Source organism: Mauremys reevesii, linkage group 11 (genome assembly GCF_016161935.1).
Source record: "Mauremys reevesii isolate NIE-2019 linkage group 11, ASM1616193v1, whole genome shotgun sequence".
NCBI lineage: Eukaryota > Metazoa > Chordata > Testudines > Geoemydidae > Mauremys > Mauremys reevesii.
Genome location: NC_052633.1, coordinates 5,488,567 through 5,513,973, shown reverse-complemented (window position 1 = coordinate 5,513,973; position 25,407 = coordinate 5,488,567). Strand labels below are relative to the sequence as shown.

Genomic DNA, 25,407 nt, shown 5'->3' with positions numbered 1-25,407 from the left:
GAGCACGCCCCCTCCACCAGAACTCAGGAGGTCCCTGGAGGGCAGCCTTCCAGCTGCTTCTGCAGTGCTTGCACTGGGGGAATCCTCCTACAGCCAGCTACAGGGGCTTTGGACACCTCTCCAGCCCATATGCCTGGTGTCCAGGGACCAGAATAGGGGTGAGCATCTCACTCCCTTCGGCTTCCTTTGAAAATCCCATCCTATAGCACTACGCAGCTGGGACAGCTCCATGAATCTGAACTGGGGCAGGTTTCCTGTGAACGGCGTCCCTCGGCATCTTCCGCCAGCACTGCCGACGCTCACTTCGGCCAGTGGCTGGGAAATATCAGTCAGCAACTCCAGTGACAGTTGCTGGGGAGGCATGTTGTGTGTTTGTATTAACAACCCCTCGTGAACCCTGCGCCATTCAGCAGCATAAAGCTTTCTCCCCACAGCGCTGCGGGCCAGTTCTGGGGAGGGACCGTTAGGGTCTCTCTCTCGCATGCTGTTTTCCTGCTCTAGAACCTTTGTTTTCCAAACTGATCATGCTTTTGCACCGAACAAGCAAACACCTGCCACCTACCAGGAATGCTGGGTTCAAAGCTCTTACTAAAACGTGAAAGATTAACTTCCCCACTCCAGGGCGACCTGAGAACAAGCAGGCTGACCAATAATTATTAACCGTTCTGGTTCCCTAGGGAACTTTTAGTGACCTCCCTCCCTCCCCGCATTAAGTCCCTGGGCTCTGAACTGTCGCAATTATAGTCACCAGCTCAAATAATTTTTAAACTTAGAAACAAGGGAACTTTGTGATTCTATGATTTGTGAGACTAGTAAATTTAAAAACAAACAATCATCGTTCTTCTTAGCCTATGTTGTTCCTGTACAATTGCGTGCCGGGTGCAAGGAGTTCAATCTAAGACAAAATTCTAACTGCAAGCACTACTGGTTGTTAGAAACAACTGTGCTCTGTTCTCACGGTAATATTTCCACGTAGGTTTAAAAGAGTTTCACTCACAACATTGTATAACCCTGTTAAAATGCAATCAGTTTTAAAAACATGTCTCCACTAATCACCTGCTCTCCTTGCTTGTCTCTGTATTTGCAACTATCTTGGCAAATAGTCAAATATCTGATAACAAAGACAGACTTTGGTGCCATTAACATTTTCCAGCTATCACACAATATTTCTCAGCCAAGCCAACAGGCGGCAAAGGAGAAGTATTTTTAGAAGAGTGCAGATTCAAACGGCTCTTCCCGAGAGAGCATGCACTTACTGCGTCAGGGACTTGGAAAGGGTAATAAAACAGTGCTAGGTGCTGCGGGAATTGAGCACCGCCCCTGAATCCCACTTGCATTCCATTCCACACGCTATTGCTCCCATTCTTGGAAATGATATGCAAACTTTCCCACTGTAAACGATGTCTGAGAAATGCAGATACATGCTCTCCCATGAGTGTTCACTAGGACGTTGCCACAGCCTCTGTTAAATATAAAACCCTTTTGACCCCCAAATCTAGGCAAAGCCCCACCAACGAGGACCACATCTGGGCCAAGTTTTAGGGTTTCACCTTCAGCGTTTTTGCTGTAGTCCTGTTAAAAATGGAATTAAACAAACAGTGAAGTTACATCCCCCCCCCCCCCTCACACACACACACACGCCTGCTCTCCCTATCCATTTTATGCTCCTGATTTCATTGGAACCTGTGATTTTGGGCTGTGGGGGACTTACCTGGTATTTATCTGGATCAGCCCCTCCAGCCTGAGCCACAAAGAGTCCAGACCCGTCCTCCAGTTCCATCTCATCGGGAGAGCGCTCAAAGCGAACCCGGCGAAACTCCTCACAGTTCAGGTACAGAACCACCTCGTCATCCTGCACGCTGATGGCAAAGTGAGTCCATGCATTCGCTAGGGAAGGCACGGAGAATGTTGCAGCTGCATACGAGCTCTCGGAGCCCGGCTCCGTGTAGTAGAAGATGATCTGTTGCTTCCTGTCCTGCACGGCGGAGAGCTTCACTCCGACATAGATGACCGTCTGTGAGGCATCTGTGATGGCAAAGAGCACGCCGGCCTTGTCGGTGGTGGGCTGAACATGGAAAAGGAGCGAGAAGTCTCTATAAAAGGGGCTAGGCAGGTGGTACCGGGCCACTTGACCGGTGTTGGCATCTGTCCCGAAGACATAGGCGGGAGTGTTGTCAGGGCCATTGACTTGGGTTATTTGCTCCGGTGGGGGATCGCCGATCAGCTGCAAAAGACTGACTTCTGTGCTGAAATGTTCTGTAAGAGAAGAAAATGGAGACGTCAAAAACAAGCACATCATGGTTCAATGCAACAGCGGGACACGCCCCTTCAGAGCCTCGGAGGGGAAGATGTCAACGCTGAGTGCACCGGAGCCACAGGCCACAAATGCCACCGGCAAGAGATCACCTTGAATGCTGACGCCAACAGGGCTCTGTGCAGATACACAGAATGAGCCACACATGTGCCGCTGCCGGGGTAGGGCCCGTGTCAGCCCACATGCTGCAGGCATTTAGGATGATTGGAGCAGAGCACAATGGCTACAATGCTGGCCGGTCACATCAGGAGTAATCCTAGTCCCTAGGCTCCCTTCCTCACTGCAGTCTGCACTGCTCCCATGTGTCAGGGTTGGGAGTTACTGAGATGCACAGCATCTTATTAGCTGACTGGCCAGAACGCTGGGTGAGTATTTGAAAAGTGCTGTTGTTCTTCTGAAGGTGTAACACAGTGACTGTGGCTTTAGGCTGAAAGGTTCACACACTCCCATCTCTGCTCATTCGTTTCTGGCATAAACTGAATTAACCCTGGTTGGTTCTGTAGCTGGTTAGCCTGGACTTTTTAAACAATCTCTTTCGTGGGTAAGATTTTACTCTGGTGCACTGGTGTTAGTGGCTGGATAAATCTGATCTGAACTGGGGGCACTGGACTGTGTGTGTTAGGCACCTGACAATGAGGCGGCCATGGGGCTAGCTAGACTGGCAGAATCACGGAGAGTTCTCTCCCAAAGATGAAGACAATCAGTGAGGCACACGAGGTTTATAAGACCCTCTTTCTGATCACATTCCTTTATGTCCACCATAGAGGAAACTCTGCTACATGCCTTCACTGTGGTGGGAAATACCACCTCTGGAACAGAAACAAGAAGCTAATCACATCAGGAGCAAGCGTGTTATCGAAGCAAACAAGGGAGATACATTTTGTGTTTCTGTGCCTAGGATCTGAGACAAGCAGACCCTACCGCAGCAGACCATTAACAGCGGTTACACAGAGCCACAAGTATTAGGAGCTTTGCAGGCAAAGGAGCATGTTACATTTTGAGAGTCCCGTTCTAACACTGCACATGAAGTGTGCTCTGCTGAATCAGGGCCTAAGTTAACTGGGTAAACTTTTTGTTCCCACAACAAAAGAAAGTAGAGTATGTTACACAAAACCAGAAGTGAGGTGCGAGGGGCTCACACCCCCGTTGGTACAGACAGGCAGTGCTGGTGTGGTTCAGCCAAGGTTTTTAATCAGAGGCTTTATTTGGGATCGCCCCCTTGTGCTGTCCCACATTACTGAAGGAGGCTGGTAGCTTCAGATACTGGGAGCTGGGTTTACGTTAGGGTCACCAGCTGCCCGGTGTCTCTCCTGACCTCAGAGGAGATGGAGTGGGCTAGAGAGGCAACTAACGCACTGAGCCCAGGAGAGAGGCTGCAATCCTCATGCAGGCAGGGCCGGGAGGACGCGCCAGCAGTGGGCGGTCAGAGCATGACAGCCTGAGGGGCGCTGTGCCTGGATTCATACAGGAACGCGCTCATGCTTGTGACAAACAACAGAAGCTTATTCTTCAGCTACACTTGCCAAACGTGGCCCAGCGAGTCCAATAACACCTGTCCCCTCCCGTCCCCCCCCCCCGTCTTTCCCATTTCCTTCCGCTGCTTGTAGTGTTTAGTTCCCACCCGGGGCAGCGGGGACTGTTTCCAGTGGAAATGCCCCAGCACAGCCAAGGGGGAGATGGAAGCAGGCAGCACGTAGAGATGGGATTCATACAAATGACAAACGTGTCTCCTTTCTCTGCAGTTCGAGGCTTGGAGCACCAGCTGGCACACACATAAATATTACTAATTATTCCCTTATAGCAACCAATGGTTACAGTTCATATAAATCACACAAGAAAACAGAGCGGAGTCCAAGAAAACACCTGCTGCCATCCATGCCTGGCCTGCCACCACTACCCCGAAACGCTGCCTTTCTCCAGCAGCCCAGGGTTTTAATCAGCAGAAGGGAGTGTGTGCGTGGGACCCGGGGAGGGAAGTAAGGGTCATGTGATAGGTTTCTCTGTTCCCTGTCAGATTCCCCCAAGGAGAGCAAACACATGCTGCTTCCTTCAGGGGGTTACGGGAGAACTCCCTCTGTGTCTCAAGAGCGCATCATGCTGGACAGGCACAAAACACATTACCTCTGAACTTGGCTCTGGGGTGGCTTCAGACAGGGCAAAGCAGAGCACAGGTACGGGGTAAAGGCCACTGGCACTCAGCAGCCCTCCCAGGGTTCATTGGGAGTGATACCAAGGGCCTAAATTCAGCCGGAGAGAGTTGGCACCTTGGGGGTGAAAAGCCCAGACAGGCTCGTTCAATAGAAAATAACCATACTGCCTGTGCTGGGACTGATCTGCTATGGGAACGTACAGCTCCACCGGTCTAACGTAACGCAGGCCCGCGGCAGCCCAGAGTCATGCAGCAGCTCCCCCACAGCCATGTCTACCCTGCAGCCAGGAGGTGTGACGGCAGCACGCGCAGACATACCTGAGCTGACCTTGAGCGAGTAACAACTAGAGCCTGCGGCAGGGGGCACCTCTCAAATGCACACGCAGGTCCTAGGCAGCATTGTGTTCGAGAGGCCGGCTCGTGCTCCGGCTATTGCTAGCAGAGCTCCCTTCGGTCTGACCTAGCGAGGTTAAGGGTAGCTCATGTCCGCCTGTGCTGCGATCACACCTGCTGACTGCTGCGTGGATACACCCAGCTGCTGTGCGCAGGGCCGGTTTTAATGGGAGCGTCAGTCTTCTCATTCCCTGCTCTCCTCATCTCACATGGGCCCAAGCTGCTTCCTGCTGTACCTTAAGTGCCACTGGTTTCCTGCCTGTGAAGACTCCAGCTCCCCACAGCCCCGACTGGCAACTGGGTCATCACAGGGAACCTGGAGACGGAGCCGTTCACTGTCTGCAGCTCATGCACTGCTTTCCCCCAAGGAGGCAACCGCCTGCGTGTGTGTTTAAATGCCTGGATGCCTGCTCAACCCGTATCATGTCTGACTGGCACTAGACGTGGCACGTGCCGGTCAGACAGGAGGGTACGTACGAGTGCCATACGGAGAGAGACGGAATGGACCTCTCCCACTCTGCCCAGTTAGAGATGCACCAGGCCAAGCAAGCCCCTGGCCAGCAGTCTCAGCCATCAGCACTGACCTGCACCCCACCACGGCCCTGCGAGCCTTGCGACACTCTGCTAGTTGCAGCTTACAGACTGCAGAGGTACCTGGGTTCTAGAGGGAGCTGGCCAGAGCTAAATCAGGTTCAGACCCATGTTACAGCCAGAATCAGGGTTGTTGTTTCTAGGCAGCACATAGGGCTCTCAGAAACAGGCCTTCTCCTGGGATAGCTCTGCTAGCCAACAGCACAAACTAAGCCTGAACTATTGCACAGAAGTATCTGTCTGAGCCTGGCCTCCCAGGTAAGCTTCGTCTCTGGACTCAGGGCTTTGCCATCAAAGCCCACGGAGCGGTGCCGTGGGAGTGTATTTAGGAGGGGCTGGGGGCACTCCAGTATGAAAAGGACTCAGGGTGTTGCCCCGCTGCATTTGAAAGCCCCGAGTCCTGCTATGGTGCCAACATTCACACTCACTAAGTTACAACTCAGATGCAGTTAAAAGGAAAACACAACATGCTACAGGCTAATTGCTTAGCAAGTAACGGAGGATGGGGCAGACATTGCTCTAGCTCTGCTTGGCTCTTTCCCTCCCCTCCCCCAGCTATGCCAGCTTGCATTAGGCTGCTGCTGCCCCCGGGCACTGAGGAATGTGGCTCTTGACAGCATCCTTTGGTGCCCGGTGCTCTCGTCAGATGAAGCGTGTGTACAGCACTGCTGGTGCCCTCAGCATGCGAACGTGCTGCTTACAAATCACAGAGACAGACCTGCACTAGTCCAGATCCTCAGTCGTGATTCCATTCCCAAGCCCGCGCTCCCACGTGCCCCAGCTCCTAATGGAGAACATTGCAGATTATGAATGCTCATGTAAAGCAGCATCTGTTGCTTTCTGGCAGCAGCTGCGCTCTGGGGCCCAGTTGACGCTAGCACCTGGTTCAATGGGGTTTCAGTTATTTGTTCTTGGACGGAAAATCAAATTCCTCCTGCAAGTGTGCTGGGATTCCCTGCAGTAAGTCTCTCGCGGCTCTGCTGAGGGGTCATGCTGGAAACATAGAATCATAGAATCTCAGGGTTGGAAGGGACCTCAGGAGGTATCTAGTCCAACCCCCTGCTCAAAGCAGGACCAATCCCCAACTAAATCATCCCAGCCAGGGCTTTGTCAAGCCTGACCTTAAAAACCTCTAAGGAAGGAGATTCCACCACCTCCCTAGGGAACCCATTCCAGTGCTTCACCACCCTCCTAGTGAAAAAGTTTTTCCTAATGTTCAACCTAAACCTCCCCCTCTGCAACTTGAGACCATTACTCCTTGTTCTGTCATCTTCTACCACTGAGAACAGTCTAGATCCATCCTCTTTGGAACCCCCTTTCAGGTAGTTGAAAGCAGCTATCAAATCCCCCCTCATTCTTCTCTTCTGCAGGCTAAACAATCTCAGTTCCCTCAGCCTCTCCTCATAAGTCATGTGCTCCAGCCCCCTAATCATTTTTGTTGCCCTCCGCTGGACTCTCTCCAATTTATCCACATCCTTCTTGTAGTGTGGGGCCCAAAACTGGACACAGTACTCCAGATGAGGCTTCACCAGTGCTGAGTAGAGGGGAATGATCACATCCCTCGATCTGCTGGAAATGCCCCTACTTATACAACCCAAAATGCCATTAGCCTTTTTGGCAACAAGGACACACTGTTGACTCATATTCAGCTTTTCATCCACCGTAACCCCTAGGTCCTTTTCTGCAGAACTGCTGCCCAGCCATTCGGTCCCTAGTCTGTAGCAGTGCATGGGATTCTTCCGTCCTAAGTGCAGGACTCTGCACTTGCCCTTGTTGAACCTCATCATATTTCTTTTGGCCCAATCCTCTAATTTGTCTAGGTCCCTCTGTATCCTATCCCTACCCTCCAGCGTATCAACCACTCCTCCCAGTTTAGTCTCATCTGCAAACTTGCTAAGGGTGCAGTCCACACCATCCTCCAGATCGTTAATGAAGATATTGAACAAAACCGGCCCCAGCACCGACCCTTGGGGCACTCCACTTGATACCGGCTGCCAACTAGACATGGAACCATTGATCACTACCCGTTGAGCCCGACCATCTAGCCAGTTTTCTATCCACCTTACCGTCCATTCATCCAGCCCAGACGTCTTTAACTTGCTAGCAAGAATACTGTGGGAGACTGTATCAAAAGCTTTGCTAAAGTCAAGAAATAGCACATCCACTGCTTTCCCCTCATCCACAGAGCCAGTTGTCTCCTCATAGAAGGCAATTAGATTAGTCAGGCTTGACTTGCCCTTGGTGAATCCATGCTGACTGTTCCTGATCACTTTCCACTCCTTTAAGTGGTTCAGAATTGATTCCTTGAGGACCTGTTCCATGATTTTTCCAGGGACTGAGGTGAGACTGACTGGCCTGTAGTTCCCTGGATCTTCCTTCTTCCCTTTTTTAAAGATGGGCACTACATTAGCTTTTTTCTAGTCATCCGGGACCTCCCCCGATCACCATGATTTTTCAAAGATAATGGCCAATGGCTCTGCAATCTCATCGGCCAACTCCTTTAGCACCCTCGGATGCAGCGCATCCGGCCCCATGGACTTGTGCTCGTCCAGCTTTTCTAAATAGTCCCGAACTACTTCTTTCTCCACAGAGGGCTGGTCACCTCCTCCCCATAATGTGCTGCAGAGTGCAGCTGTCTGGGAGCTGACCTTGTCTGTGAAGACAGAGGCAAAAAAAGCATTGAGTACACTAGCTTTCTCCACATCCTCTGTCACTAGGTTCCCTCCCTCATTCAGTAAGGGGCCCACACTTTCCTTGACCACCTTCTTGTTGCTAACATACCTGAAGAAACCCTTCTTGTTACTCCTAACATCTCCGGCTAGCTGCAACTCCAAGTGTGATTTGGCCTTCCTAATTTCACTCCTGCATGCCTGAGCAATACTTTTATACTCCTCCCTGGTTATTTGTCCAGTCTTCCACTTCTTGTGAGCTGTTTTTTTGTGTTTAAGACGAGCAAGGATTTCACTGTTAAGCCAAGCTGGTCGCCTGCCATATTTACTTTTCTTCCTACACATCGGGATGGTTTGTTCCTGCAACCTCAATAAGGATTCTTTAAAATACAGCCAGCTCTCCTGGACTCCTTTCCCCGTCATGTTATTCTCCCAGGGGACCTTGCCCATCAGTTCCCTGAGGGAGTCGAAGTCTGCTTTTCTGAAGTCCAGGGTCTCTGTTCTACTGCTCTCCCTTCTTCCTTGTGTCAGGATCCTGAACTCGACCATCTCATGGTCACTGCCTCCCAGGTTCCCATCCACTATTGCTTCCTCTACTATTTCTTCCCTGTTTGTGAGCAGCAGGTCAAGAAGAGCTTTTCCCCTAGTTGGTTCCTCCAGCACTTGCACCAGGAAATTGTCCCCTACATTTTCCAGAAACTTCCTGGATTGTCTGTGCACTGATGTATTGCTCTCCCAGCAGATATTGGGGTGATTAAAGTCACCCATGAGAACCAGGGCCTGTGATCTAGCAACTTCTGTTAGTTGCTGGAAGAAAGCCTTGTCCACCTCATCCCCCTGGTCCGGTGGGCTGTAGCAGACTCCCACCACGACATCACCCTTGTTGTTCATACTTCTAAATTTAATCCAGAGACTCTCAGGTTTTTCTGCAGTTTCATACTGGAGCTCTGAGCAGTCATACTGCTCTCTTACATACAACGCAACTCCCCCACCTTTTCTGCCCTGCCTGTCCTTCCTGAACAGTTTATATCCATCCATGACAGTGCTCCAGTCATGTGAGTTATCCCACCAAGTCTCTGTTATTCCAATTACATCATAATTCCTTGACTGTGCCAGGACTTCTAGTTCTCCCTGGTTGTTCCCCAGGCTTCTTGCATTTGTGTATAGGCATGTAAGATAACTCACTGATCGTCCTGCTGTCCCAGTATGGGGCAGGAGCCCTCCCCTCTTGCACTCACCTACTTGTGCTTTCTCCCGATATCCCACTTACCTCGGGGCTTTGGTCTCCTTCCCCCGGTGAACCTAGTTTAAAGCCCTCCTCACTAGGTTAGCCAGCCTGCTTGCAAAGATGCAACTTCTTCCTGCACATGTGAACTTGGCAACACTTCCTTCCCCTTCTGTTCTCACAGCTCGGCCACCAGGAGCCTACACAGCTCTGAGAACTCTTAGCCAGTCAGCCAAAAAAGTTACAGAAAAACCTGAACCCCAGGGCTGGGAATCTAACTGTGCCACAGAGAACACCAGGTACAGACCAGTGTGCTTGGGAAAGTGGAGAGCTGCATCCCAGGGCAACATAATTCCCATAGGCCTGGCCTCCACAGCATGCACCAGCTTAGCTAAAATCACTTTTCAAGTCAAGTCGGTGAAACCATTGCACACCCGGCCAGGATAAGAATAGCTTACATTGCCTGCACCCAGCTCAGAGAGCTACCATGTAACTCATAGGCTTCCCCCTCTTTTCTACAGTCCCCCAGCACGCGGGTCAGCATGTTCTGGGGGCAGTGCATGCTCACCCTGCTCAGGACATGCTGGTGGATCCCAAAGGAGGTATTTTAAAGAAAGCTGTTCTAGCCCACTCCCAGCTACTGGGCTTGGCACAGGATTCACGCTGTGGAATTCTAGGCCCCATGCCACAGAAGAGGTCAGTCTGACCATTATGGCCCCTTCTGGCTTCCGCATCTTGGAACTGCTGGCGGAGCACAGGACTGGTTGGCAATGGAGTAGCTAGGTCAGATACTTTCAGGTAGAGACAAGCTCCTCAGCACAGAGGAGGAGAGGAAGTCAGTGGAAGGACTCAGATGCTGGCAGAGTGATGGGCAAGGACAATTACCTGAGCAGCAGTGGTAGTAGTCTGAATGGGCTTGCAGGGGATGAGGTTTCGGTTGTCAAGCCATGAGATAAGGGGATTTGGTGGTATGGACCGAGAGGAAAGTCTGGATCTGCTCCCTGAAACACAGGCAGGCATTTCCAGTGATGGGTCAACAGCAAGATGTAGGTGTTACAAATATTTTGCTTTTGCAAAATATTGCAAAGCCAAATTTTACACCTACAAAAGAACGCCACGTCAGGCTTAGAGACTTGAAGGCATCTTAGCCATGGGAGTCGGGCAGCAAAGGAAGCAGTATGAATTGACAGAGCACCACACTGATCCATCAAAGGCAGACAACTCAAAGTCTTTGTTAGAAAGCAGGAGGCTGTCGGAGGAAGCACAGATTTGGAAGGAAGGGACAGGACATAAGACTGCTAAGAGAGCACAAGATCCCCAGAGACTTGAGGAAATATCCACGTGTACAAGCCTATCACTTTGCAGGCAATGGGGAAAAAGGTGACATCTGGTTGCCACCATGTGCATTTCCTTTAAGCCCCGTGGGTATGCCACACCACAGGTGATAGGTGGGCTGGAGGGGCCTGGGCCTATTTAACGAGTGGGTGTGTCCGCCCCCTGGGGTAGCAACAGCAAGTCTGTAGCCCCGTCTATGGGGAGCACTGCCTGTGAGAATGGAAATAAAGTCCTCCTCCCGCCCCACCAGCAGTGCCATCCAACCTCACAGACTCCCTTCCCCCACCGCATGGGAAAGTCTCCTGGATTGACACTCCATGCCTGGAGTCTGAAAGCTTCCAGATGAGCTAATTACAAGAAGACAAGCCCTTTTATTCTTCTCAGGGCATGTTGGGATTTTCTAGCCAGAAGGGTCTCTCCTACCAGCCCCAGCTGAACATCTGGCTCCGTGCAAGTCAGCGGCAGTAAATTCCTGTTGTTTTGGCAACCCTGTTCATCCTCTCCCCAGCGCCCACACATTGGGCGCGAGATTTTTCCTAGCATATGTCAACTGTTAGCTGGTGCCAACTCGGAGCAAGTATGCTACACTGCACTGCCATTTAACTCCCAGTTTACCAAGAGCAACAAATCAATCCCATTACCCTGCAATTACAGCTGCTCCTTGTTTTGAACACACATCTTCTTCCTTTGATCACTCCAGCGCCTGCCAAATTCACAAAAACCTGTGCAGCCAGATTAAACAAAAATCTGAACCCAGAAGTGGCAGTGGTGCAAATGTACAACAGGACAAGATACAGTCAGAAATGTGTCCTGACTCACTGGCCAGGAGCTGTAAAGACCCCATGGCACAATGACTGAGCACTGGCTGATCCCCAACTTCAGATGAAATTCTGGAAGCATTCAATGAGCTGGGCCCATTGCAGAAAGTGTGCAGGCTTCAGCCCTTAGTAAGCATGATACATTCAGCCTTTAGGGATATTTTGAAAATAGTCAATGAAAAATAACTTGGTTGCTCCACTGAAGACAGAGAATGAGAACATCGGGATCCTGGTAGCCCGAGCTCGCTCAGACGGTGGGTGAGACAACTCAGTATCCCTCACGGCCATATAATGTGCACTGCAGGATCTGCAAGAGCGAGGAATTAATGCACTGAGTACTCACCCTTCCAGGAGAACGGCCTTGGGGGTTGTGTGGGTTCAGGTGTTTTTCTTTGTCCCATTCAGATCTATAAGAACTGAGACTGTTTTTGTGGCAGGGGAGAGGAGGGAACCTAGGGTGAAACTGTGCCCGTAGGGCAGCTATACAGCTGTACCACAGCTAGTACCAGCCCTCTACACAGAGCTTGGCTCCACATCCCTGCTACTCCCCTGGCTGACCCTCACCGCCCCTCCGAGTTCCTAAGGCGAGAGCAACCGTGGAGCTGGCTCTGTGACACAAAGCGTCTCCAGCCTTCAGTCCCTCCCTGCAGGACCTGCTCCCCACAACAGGAGCAAAGTCTAGCCTGGCCTGAATGGCCGAGCTGGGGTTTATGTGGCAGGTGAGACTGGGGTCACAAGGGACGTCTGAGGAACAGCTGCTCTAGAGCATGCTGTAGATCATCACTCGCCAAAGCCGTCTATGTAGAGACTCTAGACTCTCCAGCGCAGGGACTGTCTTGTCTTTTCGTTGTGTGAACGCCACCTAGCACAGCTGGAGTGTGTGTGTGTGTGGGTATGTGTGTGTGTGTGTCTTGATGCTTGACTGGGCCCACTTGAAGCTACCACAATACAAAACCAAATAACTTTTCACCAGTGTTCTCTGAGCTGACTCTGCATGTTCCCACTCAGGGGTACGGTAAAAGCCTCTTCTCGCAGGGTCAGCTATAATGCTCCTGCACCCCCCACATCCCTCCCCTCAGCATCACGATGCACCGAGGGCGAGGTGATTAAGGGGCAGAGCACCCTCACCACTGCAGTTCCTTCCCCCACAAAGACAACAAGGACTCTGAGAGAGGGGCAGGCGGGTGGGAGGTGTGACTATGCAGAGTCATCTCCAATAACTCCAGTTACAGGCAGCGTTCACTTCTCCTTCGAGGGCTCGGCAGATTCTCACTCATGGGACAGACGGGTAAGCAGTGCTGAAAACTACCCTGGAGGCAGGCCCAGAGTCCTGGTTGAATACAGACTGAAGCACCGCCTTGCTGAATATGGTGGCCACCCTGCAAGCCAAATCCAGAGCATGGTACTTGGTGAAAGTATGCACCCAAGTCCAGTTTCAGCTTTGCAGCTTTCAGCAACTGGCACCAGCCTAAGGCAGGCAAAGGAAGCAGCCACAGATCTAGTGGAATGTGGTCAAATCGCAGCAGGCAGAGACACTTGTGCTAGTGTGTAGCATTCAGCAAAATATTGTTTAATCCACTGAGAAATAGTCTGGGAAGAACCCAGATACCTCATGTGGTTCTTGGCATGATACAAATAATCTAGGTGATTTATGAAAACTTCTTACTTCTGTCCAGGTACTAGACAAGAGCCCTTCTATCATCCAAAATATGTAGAACCAATTCCCCCTTATTTAAAGTGCAGCATAGGGGAAAAAATCCAGCCAATGAATGGTCTGATTGATGTGGAAATCAGACACCATCTAATGTTAAAACTCTGTGATCAGGACTGAGAATTACCCTGTCCTTATGAAAAGAAGCACAAGGTGAGTCAGTCACACGGGCATTCAGTTCACTCACTCTTCTGGCTGATGTGATGGCCATAATGAAAGCTGTCTTGATAGATAAATGATAGAAAGAAAACACAGTGAAAGATTCAAAGGGTGAAAACACCGGCATGGCCAATACCAAACTGAGATCCCAAGGACAAACAGGCTCTCTCACAGAGGAATACACATTTAATAACCCTTTCATAACTGAACAATGACCAAACAGCGATCTACCATCAACTAGAGAGTGATATGCGAAGACAGCTGCCAAATGAACCTTTAACGATAAGCTGGATAACCCCTGATACTTTAATACATTGGTACTCCAGAACACAAGGAACAGGAGCAGAGACAGGAGAAACAGGTCGCTCCTTTATTCAAGTCTGATGTCTGGACTACTTTAGATGGTAACAGTTTCTAGTCAACTGTTTTCACGCGTTAATTAGTATGTCTCGCACAGACGAAGAACATGATTGCTCAAGAGCAGGCAGAGACAGAATCCGACCGCCCATGCCCTCAGGTAAGCTTGTGGGCTCAGATGAAAGATCCTGCTGGGACAGGAGAGGACTCATTAAAACTCCACCAGAAGTTGAAGGAGATCAGTAAATCACTGCTAACATGCCAATCCAGGGCAATGAGTATCATCCGTGTGTTGTCCTGTCGTATCTCCCTTACCACCTCTGAATCAATGGGAAGGGGGAAAATGTGTACATCAACCCCTTCCCTCAAGGCAAGGAAGGGATCTGGAGCAGAAGAGGTGATACTTTCTGTTGACTCTTGGTCTGAACAGGTCCAATATTGGTCGACCCCAGCTGGAAAATACAGTTTGGACCAACTGATTCTTTAGGGACCATTCATAAGAACATAAGAACGGCCGTACCGGGTCAGACCAAAGGTCCATCTAGCCCAGTATCCTGTCTACCGACAGTGGCCAATGCCAGGTGCCCCAGAGGGAGTGAAACTAACAGGCAATAATCAAGTGATCTCTCTCCTGCCATCCATCTCCATCCTCTGACGAACAGAGGCTAGGGACACCATTCCTTACCCATCCTGGCTAATAGCCATTTATGGACTTAACCACCATGAATTTATCCAGTTCTCTTTTAAACACTGTTATAGTCCTAGCCTTCACAACCTCCTCAGGTAAGGAGTTCCACAAGTTGACTGCGCTGCATGAAGAAGAATTTCCTTTTATTTGTTTTAAACCTGCTGCCTATTAATTTCATTTGGTGGCCCCTAGTTCTTGTATTATGGGAATAAGTAAATAACTTTTCCTTATCCACTTTCTCCACATCACTCATGATTTTATATACCTCTATCATATCCCCCCTTAGTCTCCTCTTTTCCAAGCTGAAGAGTCCTAGCCTCTTTAATCTTTCCTCATATGGGACCCTCTCCAAACCCCTAATCATTTTAGTTGCCCTTTTCTGAATCTTTTCTAGTGCTAGAATATCTTTTTTGAGGTGAGGAGACCACATCTGTACACAGTATTCGAGATGTGGGCGTACCATGGATTTATATAAGGGCAATAATATATTCTCAGTCTTATTCTCTATCCCCTTTTTAATGATTCCTAATATCCTGTTTGCTTTTTTGACCGCCTCTGCACATTGCGTGGACATCTTCAGAGAACTATCCACAATGACTCCAAGATCTTTTTCCTGACTCGTTGTAGCTAAATTAGCCCCCATCATATTGTATGTATAGTTGGGGTTATTTTTTCCAATGTGCATTACTTTACATTTATCCACATCTAATTTCTGTATAGGACTGGTCCGAGGACTGACCCTTGGGGAACACCACTAGTTACCCCTCTCCATTCTGAGAATTTACCATTAATTCCTACCCTTTGTTCCCTGTCTTTTAACCAGTTCTCAATCCCTGAAAGACCTTCCCTTTTATCCCATGACAGCTTAATTTACATAAGAGCCTTTGGTGAGGGACCTTGTCAAAGGCTTTCTGGAAATCTAAGTACACTATGTCCACCGGATCCCCCTTGTCCACATGTTTGTTGACCCCTTCAAAGAACTCTAATAGATTAGTAAGACACGATTTCCCTTTACAGAAACCATGTTAACTATTGCTCAACAGTTTATGTTTTTCTATGTGTCTGACAATTTTATTCTTAACTATTGTTTCAACTAATTTGCCCGGTACCGACGTTAGACTTACCCATCTGTAATTGCCGGGATCACCTCTAGAGCCCTTTTTAAATATTGGCGTTACATTAGCTAACTTCCAGTCATTGGGTACCGAAGCCAATTTAAAGGACAGGTTACAAACCTTAGTTAATAGTTCCGCAACTTCACATTTGAGTTCTTTCAGAACTCTTGGGTGAATGCCACCGGGTCCCGATGACTTGTTAATGTTGAGTTTATCAATTAATTCCAAAACCTCCTCTAGTGACACTTCAATCTGTGACAGTTCCTCAGATTTGTCACCTACAAAAGCCAGCTCAGGTTTGGGAATCTCCCTAACATCCTCAGTCGTGAAGACTGAAGCAAAGAATCCATTTAGTTTCTCCGCAATGACTTTATCATCTTTAAGCGCTCCTTTTGTATTTCGATCGTCAAGGGGCCCCACTGGTTGTTTAGCAGGCTTACTGCTTCTGATGTACTTAAAAAACATTTTGTTATTACCTTCGGAGTTTTTGGCTAGCCGTTCTTCAAACTCCTCTTGGGCTTTTCTTATTACACTCTTGCACTTAATTTGGCAGTGTTTATGCTCCTTTCTATTTGCCTCACTAGGATTTGACTTCCACTTTCTAAAGGAAGTCTTTTTATCTCTCACTGCTTCTTTTACATGGTTGTTAAGCCACGGTGGCTCTTTTTTAGTTCTTTTACTGTGTTTCTTAATTTGGGGTATACATTGAAGTTGGGCCTCTATTATGGTGTCTTTAAAAAGCGCCCATGCAGCTTGCAGGGATTTCACTTTAGTCACTGTACCTTTTAACTTTTGTTTAACTAACCCCTTCATTTTTGTATAGTTCTCCCTTTTGAAATTAAAGGCCACAGTGTTGGGCTGTTGAGATGTTCTTCCCACCACAGGGATGTTGAATGCTATTGTATTATGGTCACTATTTCCAAGCGGTCCTGCTATAGTTACCTCTTGGACCAGCTCCTGCGCTCCACTCAGGATTAAATCTAGAGCTGCCTCTCCCCTTGTGGGTTCCCGTACCAGCTGCTCCATGAAGCAGTCAGTCATTTAAAGTATTGAGAAATTTTATCTCTGCATTTCGTCCTGAAGTGAAATGTTCCCAGTCAATATGGAGATAATTGAAATCCCCCACTATTATTGGGTTCTTAATTTTGATAGCCTCTCTAATTTCCCTTAGCATTTCATCATCACTATCACTGTCCTGGTCAAGTGGTCGATAATAGATCCCTAATGTTATATTTTTATTAGAGCACGACATTTCTATCCATAGAGATTCTGTGGAACATGTGGATTCGCTTAAGATTTTTACTTCATTTGAATCTACATTTTCTTTTACATATAGTGCCACTCCCCCGCCTGTACGACCTGTTCTGTCCTTCCGATATATTTTGTACCCCGGAGTGATTGTGTCCCATTGATTGCTCTCAGTCCACCAGGTTTCTGTGATGCCTATTATATCAATATCCTCCTTTATCACAAGGCACTCTAGTTCACCCATCTTATTATTTAGACTTCTAGCATTTGTGTACAAGCACTTTAAAAACTTGTCCCTGTTTGTCTGTCCTTTTCCGATGTGTCTGATTCTTTGTGAATGTTTCTCGTCTGATCTGGCCCTTACATTATCCTCTTCCATCCTCTGGTCCTGACTATAACCTAGAGAATCTCTATCAATAGACTCTCCTCTAAGAGAAATCTGTGTCCGATCCACGTGCTCCTCTGCAGCAGTCGGCTTTCCCTCATCTCCTAGTTTAAAAACTGCTCTGCAACCTTTTTAATGTTTAGTGCCAGCAGTCTGGTTCCACTTTGGTTTAGGTGGAGCCCATCTCTCCTGTATAGGCTCCCTCCATCCCAAAAGTTTCCCCAGTTCCTAATGAATATAAACCCCTGCTCTCTACACCATCGTCTCATCCACGCATTGAGACTCTGAAGCTCTGCCTGCCTAACTGGCCCTGCGCGTGGAACTGGGAGTATTTCTGAGAATGCCACCATAGAGCCTAAATTTGACCTCCAGGACGTCTCTCCTACCCTTCCCTATGTCATTGGTACCTACATGTACCACGACCACCGGCTCCTTCCCAGCACTACACATAAGTCTGTCTAGATGCCTCGAGAGATCCGCAACCTTCGCACCAGGCAGGCAAGTCACCATACGTTTCTCCCAGGCATCACAAACCCAGCTATCTACGTTTCTAATGATCGAATCTCCCATTACTAACACCTGCCTTTTCCTAGAAACTGGAGTTCCCTCCCCCGGAGAGGTAACCTCTGTGCGAGAGGCAACCCCAGCACCATCTGGAAGGAGGGTCCCAACTACGGGAAGGTTTCCCTCTGCTCCCATTGACTGCTCTGCTTCCCTGGGCTTTTCTTCCTCCTCAACAGCGCAGGGGCTGTCTGAGCAGAGGTGGGGCAATTCTATAGTATCCCGGAAAACCTCATCAACATACCTCTCTGCCTCTCTTAGTTCCTCCAGTTCCTCCACCCTGGCCTCCAAAGACCGTACGTGGTCTCTGAGGGCCAGGAGCTCCTTGCACCGACTGCACATATACGCCACCCCCCCACCGGGCAGGAATCATACATGCTGCACTCAGTGCAATAAACTGGATAGCCCCCACCCTGCTGCTGGGCTTCTGCCTGCATTGTCTCCTATTGTCATGCATCTGAGAGCTGTCTCTGTTGAGCTGGTTCCCCTGCCAAATGCAGGGCCACAGGACAAACGTCATGACAAATACACCAATCCCACAGACTTATCACTTCTGCACACAAGAGTGCATAGTGCCCCCAATCCCCCCGCTAGCTGACGTGTTGTCCATCACCACCCGCACTACCCAGACGCAGGGATCTCTCCTGAGAGGACCAGTGCCCCCAAACTGTCAAATGATTCAGATGCTCTCTCCAACTCTTTGACGACGCATTTGAAGTCACTGTCCAGGATGGACCTGGAGGATTGAACTGTACACCTCCAGCACAATCATTCTGATTATCCAGACTGGTGGTCAGACTAGGAGATTCTAAGGCATGGTGATCAACAACTGAAGGGTGTCCTGACTTGGCCTGTAGACCTGAGCTATCCAGTGTTGCAGATGGACAAATGGGACCATGCAAGTAGTGGCTGTCATAAGACTCATGAGACACGCAATGAATTTTACATTGCTAGATCTATAACAGGTGCTGGCTCATCTTGATAAATCTGTCCTCTAGCAGAGACACTCTGCCTTCCACGGAGTCTAGCATGGTGCATATACAGGGGATCCTTTGTGAAGGGGAGAGGATCAACTTTCGATAGTTGAGAAAAAGCCAGAGGTCTGAAAAGAGATTGGTTGTGAAGCTGATACGGATTAACAGGTGGCCTTCAGGAGCCAGTCATCTAAACAGAGGTAAACAAAAATACCCTGATTCCTCAGATTACCACAGAGAAACCTTTCGTGAAAACTTTGGGCATCCTGAAAAGACCAAATAGAGCACCCTGTACTGGAAGTGGTGACCAGTCATCCGAAACTGAAGGTATTTGCAATTATTTTGGCAAACTGAAATATGAAAACACTTGTTCTTTAGTGTTGTGAACCAACCCATGACTGATCGCGAAGGAGATAGGACATCTCTTGTATTGGAAAGAGGCAGTGGAGGGCCTCCTTCTAGCAGAGGGAACCCAGAGAGCGAGTTGTCAATCCCACGCCCTTCAGTTATCCCATCAGTTCGTCTGCCTTTTCGCTGAGAAGACCCTCCTCTTCAGCTTAGTTCTAGTGCCCACAGCTAGAAAGGAGGAACCGCCTTGCGGGCTCCTGACAGTCACAGCAGAGGCCAGTGCGCTGGAAGAAGAGCCCAAAGCGCTAAAACAAGGCTCTAAATGTATGTTTGGCCACCTTCTGGGCCTCTGTTAAGATGGCATTCGCCAGCCTTCTTCTGTTATCCAGCAAGTCCTGTAAAAATAAAGTAATCTTTTCCCACAGATGACATCAGCAAAGGGCCATGACCACCTGATAATTCGCCACTCTGATGCCCAGGAACAAAGAGAACACCTTTCCCCCCCTTTCCCCCTCTTTATCAGCTGGAGAGGAACGTGATAGTTCAGACCTAGCCCTGTTACTGGCAGCAGCCACCACCAGTGAACTAGGGAGAGCGTGGGCGGGAAAGTAGGAAAACACCGGAGGGTATGTGATACAACTTGTCTGCTTTCTTAAATACAGGTTGTCAAGAAGCAGGCACAGTCCACAGGGATTTAGCTGGCTGTAGCAAGCCTTCCAAAATGGATAGAGAGAGTCTACTCCTCAAAGCAGCCCCAATGATATCAAACACTGGGTGAGAAGTCTCTTCCACAGGCACGGCAGGAAGATTTGAACATGGACACCGTCAGATCCATCAAGTTATGGAACTGCATAGCATCCTCGGGAGTAGAGAAGGCCAAAGCCACCCTGATATATTCATCCAGTAGTAAACTGGGCTTATAATCCCAGTCAGACCACAGGCCCCCAGACTGTCAGTATCCCCAGCAACTAGGGGCTGGGGATGTGCCTGCAGAAGGTGGACCATAGAGTGGTACAAAGCGAGCCACAGCTCTCTGTATCCTTCCTCTAGCTCCCTTCTTGTATCCCTATAGACTAGCAGTAATAATAGGATCTGAAGGGAAGAATGGAAATCCAGCTCTCTGTAGAAACCCTGTAGGAGTCCTAGGCAGAAGAATCATAGGGTGCTCTGGAGGAAGACACCAGCATCTTATGGCCTCCTCCTCCAAACAGGGGACGAGGAAGATGACCTCGGTTCCATGGAAATACGTCTCCTTTTGGAAACCCTGTGTTTCCCACTGGAACACCAATGAAGTAACTGGAGTCAGCAAGTGAACCCAGGCTGCCATGGTGACAGAGCTCTCCGGAACGTAGGCAGAACTGACCCAGGAACAGACAGCGGATCCATGGATGACAACATCAGATCCGATGTTATTCACAAACCCATATTCCTTGCTATGGAAGACGGACCGGATCTTCACTTCGGAACTATTGTCAGACTGGACAGCAGATGCACTGGAACCAGCACTGCTATCAGTGGCCATTTTGTCTTTTCCTTCAGTGGTGTGACTGGCAGAAATGAAGGCACTGACGGCCCCGATTCTGATGCACTGAGCAATACCATCTTCCTGGATCTGGGAGTGGAGATTGGAACAGGCCAGAGATTGTTAGCGTCAGAGAGTTGGCAGCAATGAGATACGGTTCTGGTACGGATGGCTGAATTCTCTCTCAACCTCTCTTCCCAACCACGTGGCTCTCAGTTCGGACACTTACAGCCTCAGGGATTTGACTCAGGGAGATGCAGGAAACAAGTCTGACCCAACAGGGGTCGCAGCTTCATGGAACCCCCCTTCAGTCACTTGGAGCTGTGGTAGTCACAGGGGCTCTTAGACCTAGGATCTGAGTCCTGTCCGGGTTCAGAAGGTCTGACCTCAAGGGCTTCCTTCAGGAGGAGGAGCTGCAAGAGAGTCTCCCTATCCTTGCGTGCTCCGGGAGGAAAAGTTTGACAAACTGAACACCCAGGAGGGGGACTGCCCTTCCCCCAGACACTTGAGGCACTGCATGTGCTCATCATATATGGAGATGACAGACAGGAACCGCGCCACTTAAATCCCAGCTTCTTCTGTTTCTTTGATTCCTTCATAACCCAGAACTGGAAGAAACCCTAATTCACTAACTATACGGAAATGAGCTAACACTATCTATTTCTAAGCAGAAAAAAACTCCGACTCCAAAGAGACTGGAGAGGTTCACATACGTCACAGCACACGGCTGGAAGGAACTGAGATGGTGAGGGTGCTCCTGTCCCCTTTATAGCCTTGCCCTCAGTGCATCGTGATGCTGGTGGGGGATGGCGGCGGAAAGAGAGGAATGCTCCAGCGCATCTAGCTGGTGGGGCTTAGAATCAATCATAGAATCATAGAATCTCAGGGTTGGAAGGGACCTCAGGAGGTCATCTAGTCCAACCCCCTGCTCAAAGCAGGACCAAACCCAACTAAATCATCCCAGCCAGGGCTGTGTCAAGCCTGATCTTAAAAACCTCTAAGGAAGGAGATTCCACCACCTCCCTCGGTAACCCATTGCAGTGCTTCACCACCCTACTAGTGAAAAAGTTTTTCCTAATATCCAGCCTAAACCTCCCCCTCTGCAACTTGAGACCATTACTCCTTGTTCTGTCATCTTCTACCACTGAGAACAGTCTAGATCCATCCTCTTTGGAACCCCCTTTCAGGTAGTTGAAAGCAGCTATCAAATCCCCCCCTTATTCTTCTCTTCTGCAGACTAAACAATCCCAGTTCCCTCAGCCTCTCCTCATAAGTCATGTGCTCCAGCCCCCTAATCATTTTTGTTGCCCTCCGCTGGACTCTCTCCAATTTATCCACATCCTTCTTGTAGTGTGGGGCCCAAAACTGAACACAGTACTCCAAATGAGGCCTCACCAGTGCTGAGTAGAGGGGAATGATCACATCCCTCGATCTGCTGGAAATGCCCCTACTTATACAACCCAAAATGCCATTAGCCTTCTTGGCAACAAGGGCACACTGTTGAGTCATATTCAGCTTTTCGTCCACCATAACCCCTAGGTCCTTTTCTGCAGAACTGCTGCCCAGCCATTCGGTCCCTAGTCTGTAACAGTGCATGGGATTCTTCCGTCCTAAGTGCAGGACTCTGCACTTGCCCTTGTTGAACCTCATCATATTTCTTTTGGCCCAATCCTCTAGTTTGTCTAGGTCCCTCTGTACCCTATCCCTACCCTCCAGCGTATCAACCACTCCTCCCAGTTTAGTGTCATCTGCAAACTTGCTAAGGGTGCAGTCCACACCATCCTCCAGATCGTTAATGAAGATATTGAATAAAACCGGCCCCAGCACCGACCCTTGGGGCACTCCACTTGATACCGGCTGCCAACTAGACATGGAACCATTGATCACTACCCGTTAAGCCCGACCATCTAGCCAGTTTTCTATCCACCTTACCGTCCATTCATCCAGCCCAGACTTCTTTAACTTGCTGGCAAGAATACTGTGGGAGACTGTATCAAAAGCTTTGCTAAAGTCCAGAAATAGCACATCCACTGCTTTCCCCTCATCCACAGAGCTGGTTATCTCATCATAGAAGGCAATTAGGTTAGTCAGGCATGACTTGCCCTTGGTGAATCCATGCTGACTGTTCCTGATCACTTTCCCCTCCTTTAAGTGGTTCAGGATTGATTCCTTGAGGGCCTGTTCCATGATTTTTCCAGGGACTGAGGTGAGACTGACTGGCCTGTAGTTCCCTGGATCTTCCTTCTTCCCTTTTTTAAAGATGGGCACTACATTAGCTTTTTTCCAGTCGTCTGGAACCTCCCCCGATCACCATGATTTTTCAAAGATAATGGCCAATGGCTCTGCAATCTCATCGGCCAACTCCTTTAGCACCCTCGGATGCAGCGCATCCAGCCCCATGGACTTGTGCTCGTCCAGCTTTTCTAAATAGTCCCGAACTACTTCTTTCTCCACAGCAAGAATATTGTGGGAGACTTGCCCCCCCCCCCACACACACACACTAAGGGTGGCGGGGCTTGGGCAGGCGTAGGCTTTGGTCCCCCCTCCTGGGATCATGTAGTAACTTCTGTTGTCAGAAGGTGGTTGCGGTGCAATGAAGTTTGAGAACCCCTGCTCTAGCGGACACTGCTAGAAGAGGGTTTTTACTGCAAGGCACCACAAGGTGGCGCTGTACCATAAATGGGAATATGCAGAGCCACTCGAAGAAGAATTACAGCTTTGAGACAGGAGAGAAAAAAAGTCAATATATCATTGTAACACCTCACTGTAAGGTTGTGACACAGAGACCCACTGGCAAAGGGTCTCAGCTCTTTGCAAATAACTCTCACTTCAGACCTGACAAACTCATTACACCAAACATGTCTTGCATCCGACGAAGTGGGTATTCACCCACAGAGCTCATGCTCCAATATGTCTGTTAGGCTATAAGGTGCCACAGGACTCTCTGCTGCTTTTACATCTCTTGCAGCATGTTTAAAGGTAACAAAAAGTTAACAAAAGCTGGAATCTGGTCAGAGAGGGCGCAAGCATTCAGTAATTCTCAGCATTACCGTCGTACAGAAAATCCCAGGAAGGGATCAGGGCCCCACACCGTACACACACATATGGCCCATGCCCAAAGAGCCTCGCTTCCGATCAGCCCAAGCAGAACACTGAAAGCCAGGCCACAGAAATCAGTCGAAGAAAACAGACATTCCGGGAGTGCAGCATCCCCAGAGGAAAGGAGCAAATTCACACACTTGGCAGTGAAGGGGCAAACATGCAGCTAAAGTCACTGCTCCATGTCCTCCTCAGTGCGCAGGGAGCTCTGTGAACAAACCTGTGCATAACCAGGGTGATGTACACTGCTCCACAAGTACCAGAGGAAGAGCTGTATCGCTGCAGCTCTCACGTGATCACCACCATGACAGGCAGATTTCTAAGGTCCTAGATCCCTGACTCCCCTCGACTGCACCTTTGACAATCACCTCTCTACCCCTCGAGGTAGGCTGCAGAGAATCATGCTTACTGCGGGGGGCTCTACAATGCAGGAGGGGTGAATGTCCTTTAGAGCCCAGGAATAATCTGCTTGACACCAAAAATAAAGTACCACTGAGAAACCCCGGGCGGTTTGAGAGAAACGCTAACCACATCTAAACTCATTGCCTCACAAACAAGCCAGTCACGCTGGATTTGCATCTGTAGTGCCACCACACTGCCCATATAATCTCAAAGAAAAATGATCTCTTAACAAACTTAAAATAAGGGTCACCAGAAAAATGGCCATGTGGATGGTATCTATCAACTTTTTTATTATAAAAGACACAGATAATTGAACTCCCTAGAAAACACCTACATCCACTGGCTGCTGAAATGTGTGAAGCACGGAACATTTATTGTAAACCTTTGCAACAGAGACAAAACACTTTCCAAGTATGTAAATTGAAGGCAGCTGATCTCAGCAGCTGTTGCGTGCAGTTCTGTATCGTGCCTGTGATCGAACCATGGAGTGGTTCTGGGAGAACAGGTGCGCATGCCCTCAGAGTCTTTCATTTTATGGTATAAACATATGGAGGCAGCACACAGGGAGGTGGGCAGACCTACAGTCGGAGCACTTTGCTTTCTCTCCTGCCCCTGCTCTGAACTGAGACTGTGCCTCCCTGCACTTCCCAACGGTGGGCAGAGATGCCACAGGCATCCTGGACAGGAAGCATCACCTACTTGTGGGAACAGGCAAGGAGGGGATAACGTTTCCAAATCTATGGATCTCGGTAGTATAAAGCTAGCAACTCTGTGTGATGGCCACAGCATCCTGGGAAGGTGTGGGATCGCCTCTCCTAACATGCTCTCAAAACAGCTGGTCAGCGAGTCGATTTGGGAGAATTCCATGGTTTTAGTTCCAGGAGTTAGTGGAAGTATTTCAGCGAGCAAGAAACTATAATTTTAAAGGGGATCACTCAAGATTGCTTTTTTCCAAAATTGGATTCAGTCAAGTCTGACCTCTAACATAACAGAGGCCACAGGTCCCTGAATTAACTTCTGCTTCAAGTCCAATAGCTGTCCTGGAACGAGAGCATCTCTTTTAGGAAAACATCCAGCCTTGATTTAAAAATGTCCAGTGATGGAGAACCCACCACCAATCCAATGGTAAATTGTTCCAATGGTTAATCACTTTCCCCATTACACATTTGTGCTGTTTCCAGTTTCTGAACATGCTTCTGGCCCCCTGAGCACATGCAGCAAAGAGCTGTCAACTTAAAAGTTAGACTTTCCTTATGGCACCAGTGCTTTACCTGAAACAGTCCATCAAGATTCGTCTCTCAAAAAGTTCAGGAGTAGTTCAGTAACCAGCATACTCCTTGTTAA

General features: G+C 49.0%; 1 protein-coding gene across 3 annotated transcripts in view; it reads right to left on the bottom strand.

Annotated features, from left to right (window-relative positions):
* The window catches only part of COL18A1 (collagen type XVIII alpha 1 chain), a 269,164-nt gene that overhangs the window by 83,321 nt on the left and 160,436 nt on the right, over positions 1-25,407 (bottom strand). For all 3 annotated transcript variants that reach the window (XM_039494504.1, XM_039494503.1, XM_039494502.1), the window contains one exon: positions 1,712-2,256. In XM_039494504.1, coding sequence (XP_039350438.1) covers positions 1,712-2,256 — 545 coding nt within the window. The remainder of the gene's footprint in view (positions 1-1,711; positions 2,257-25,407) is intronic.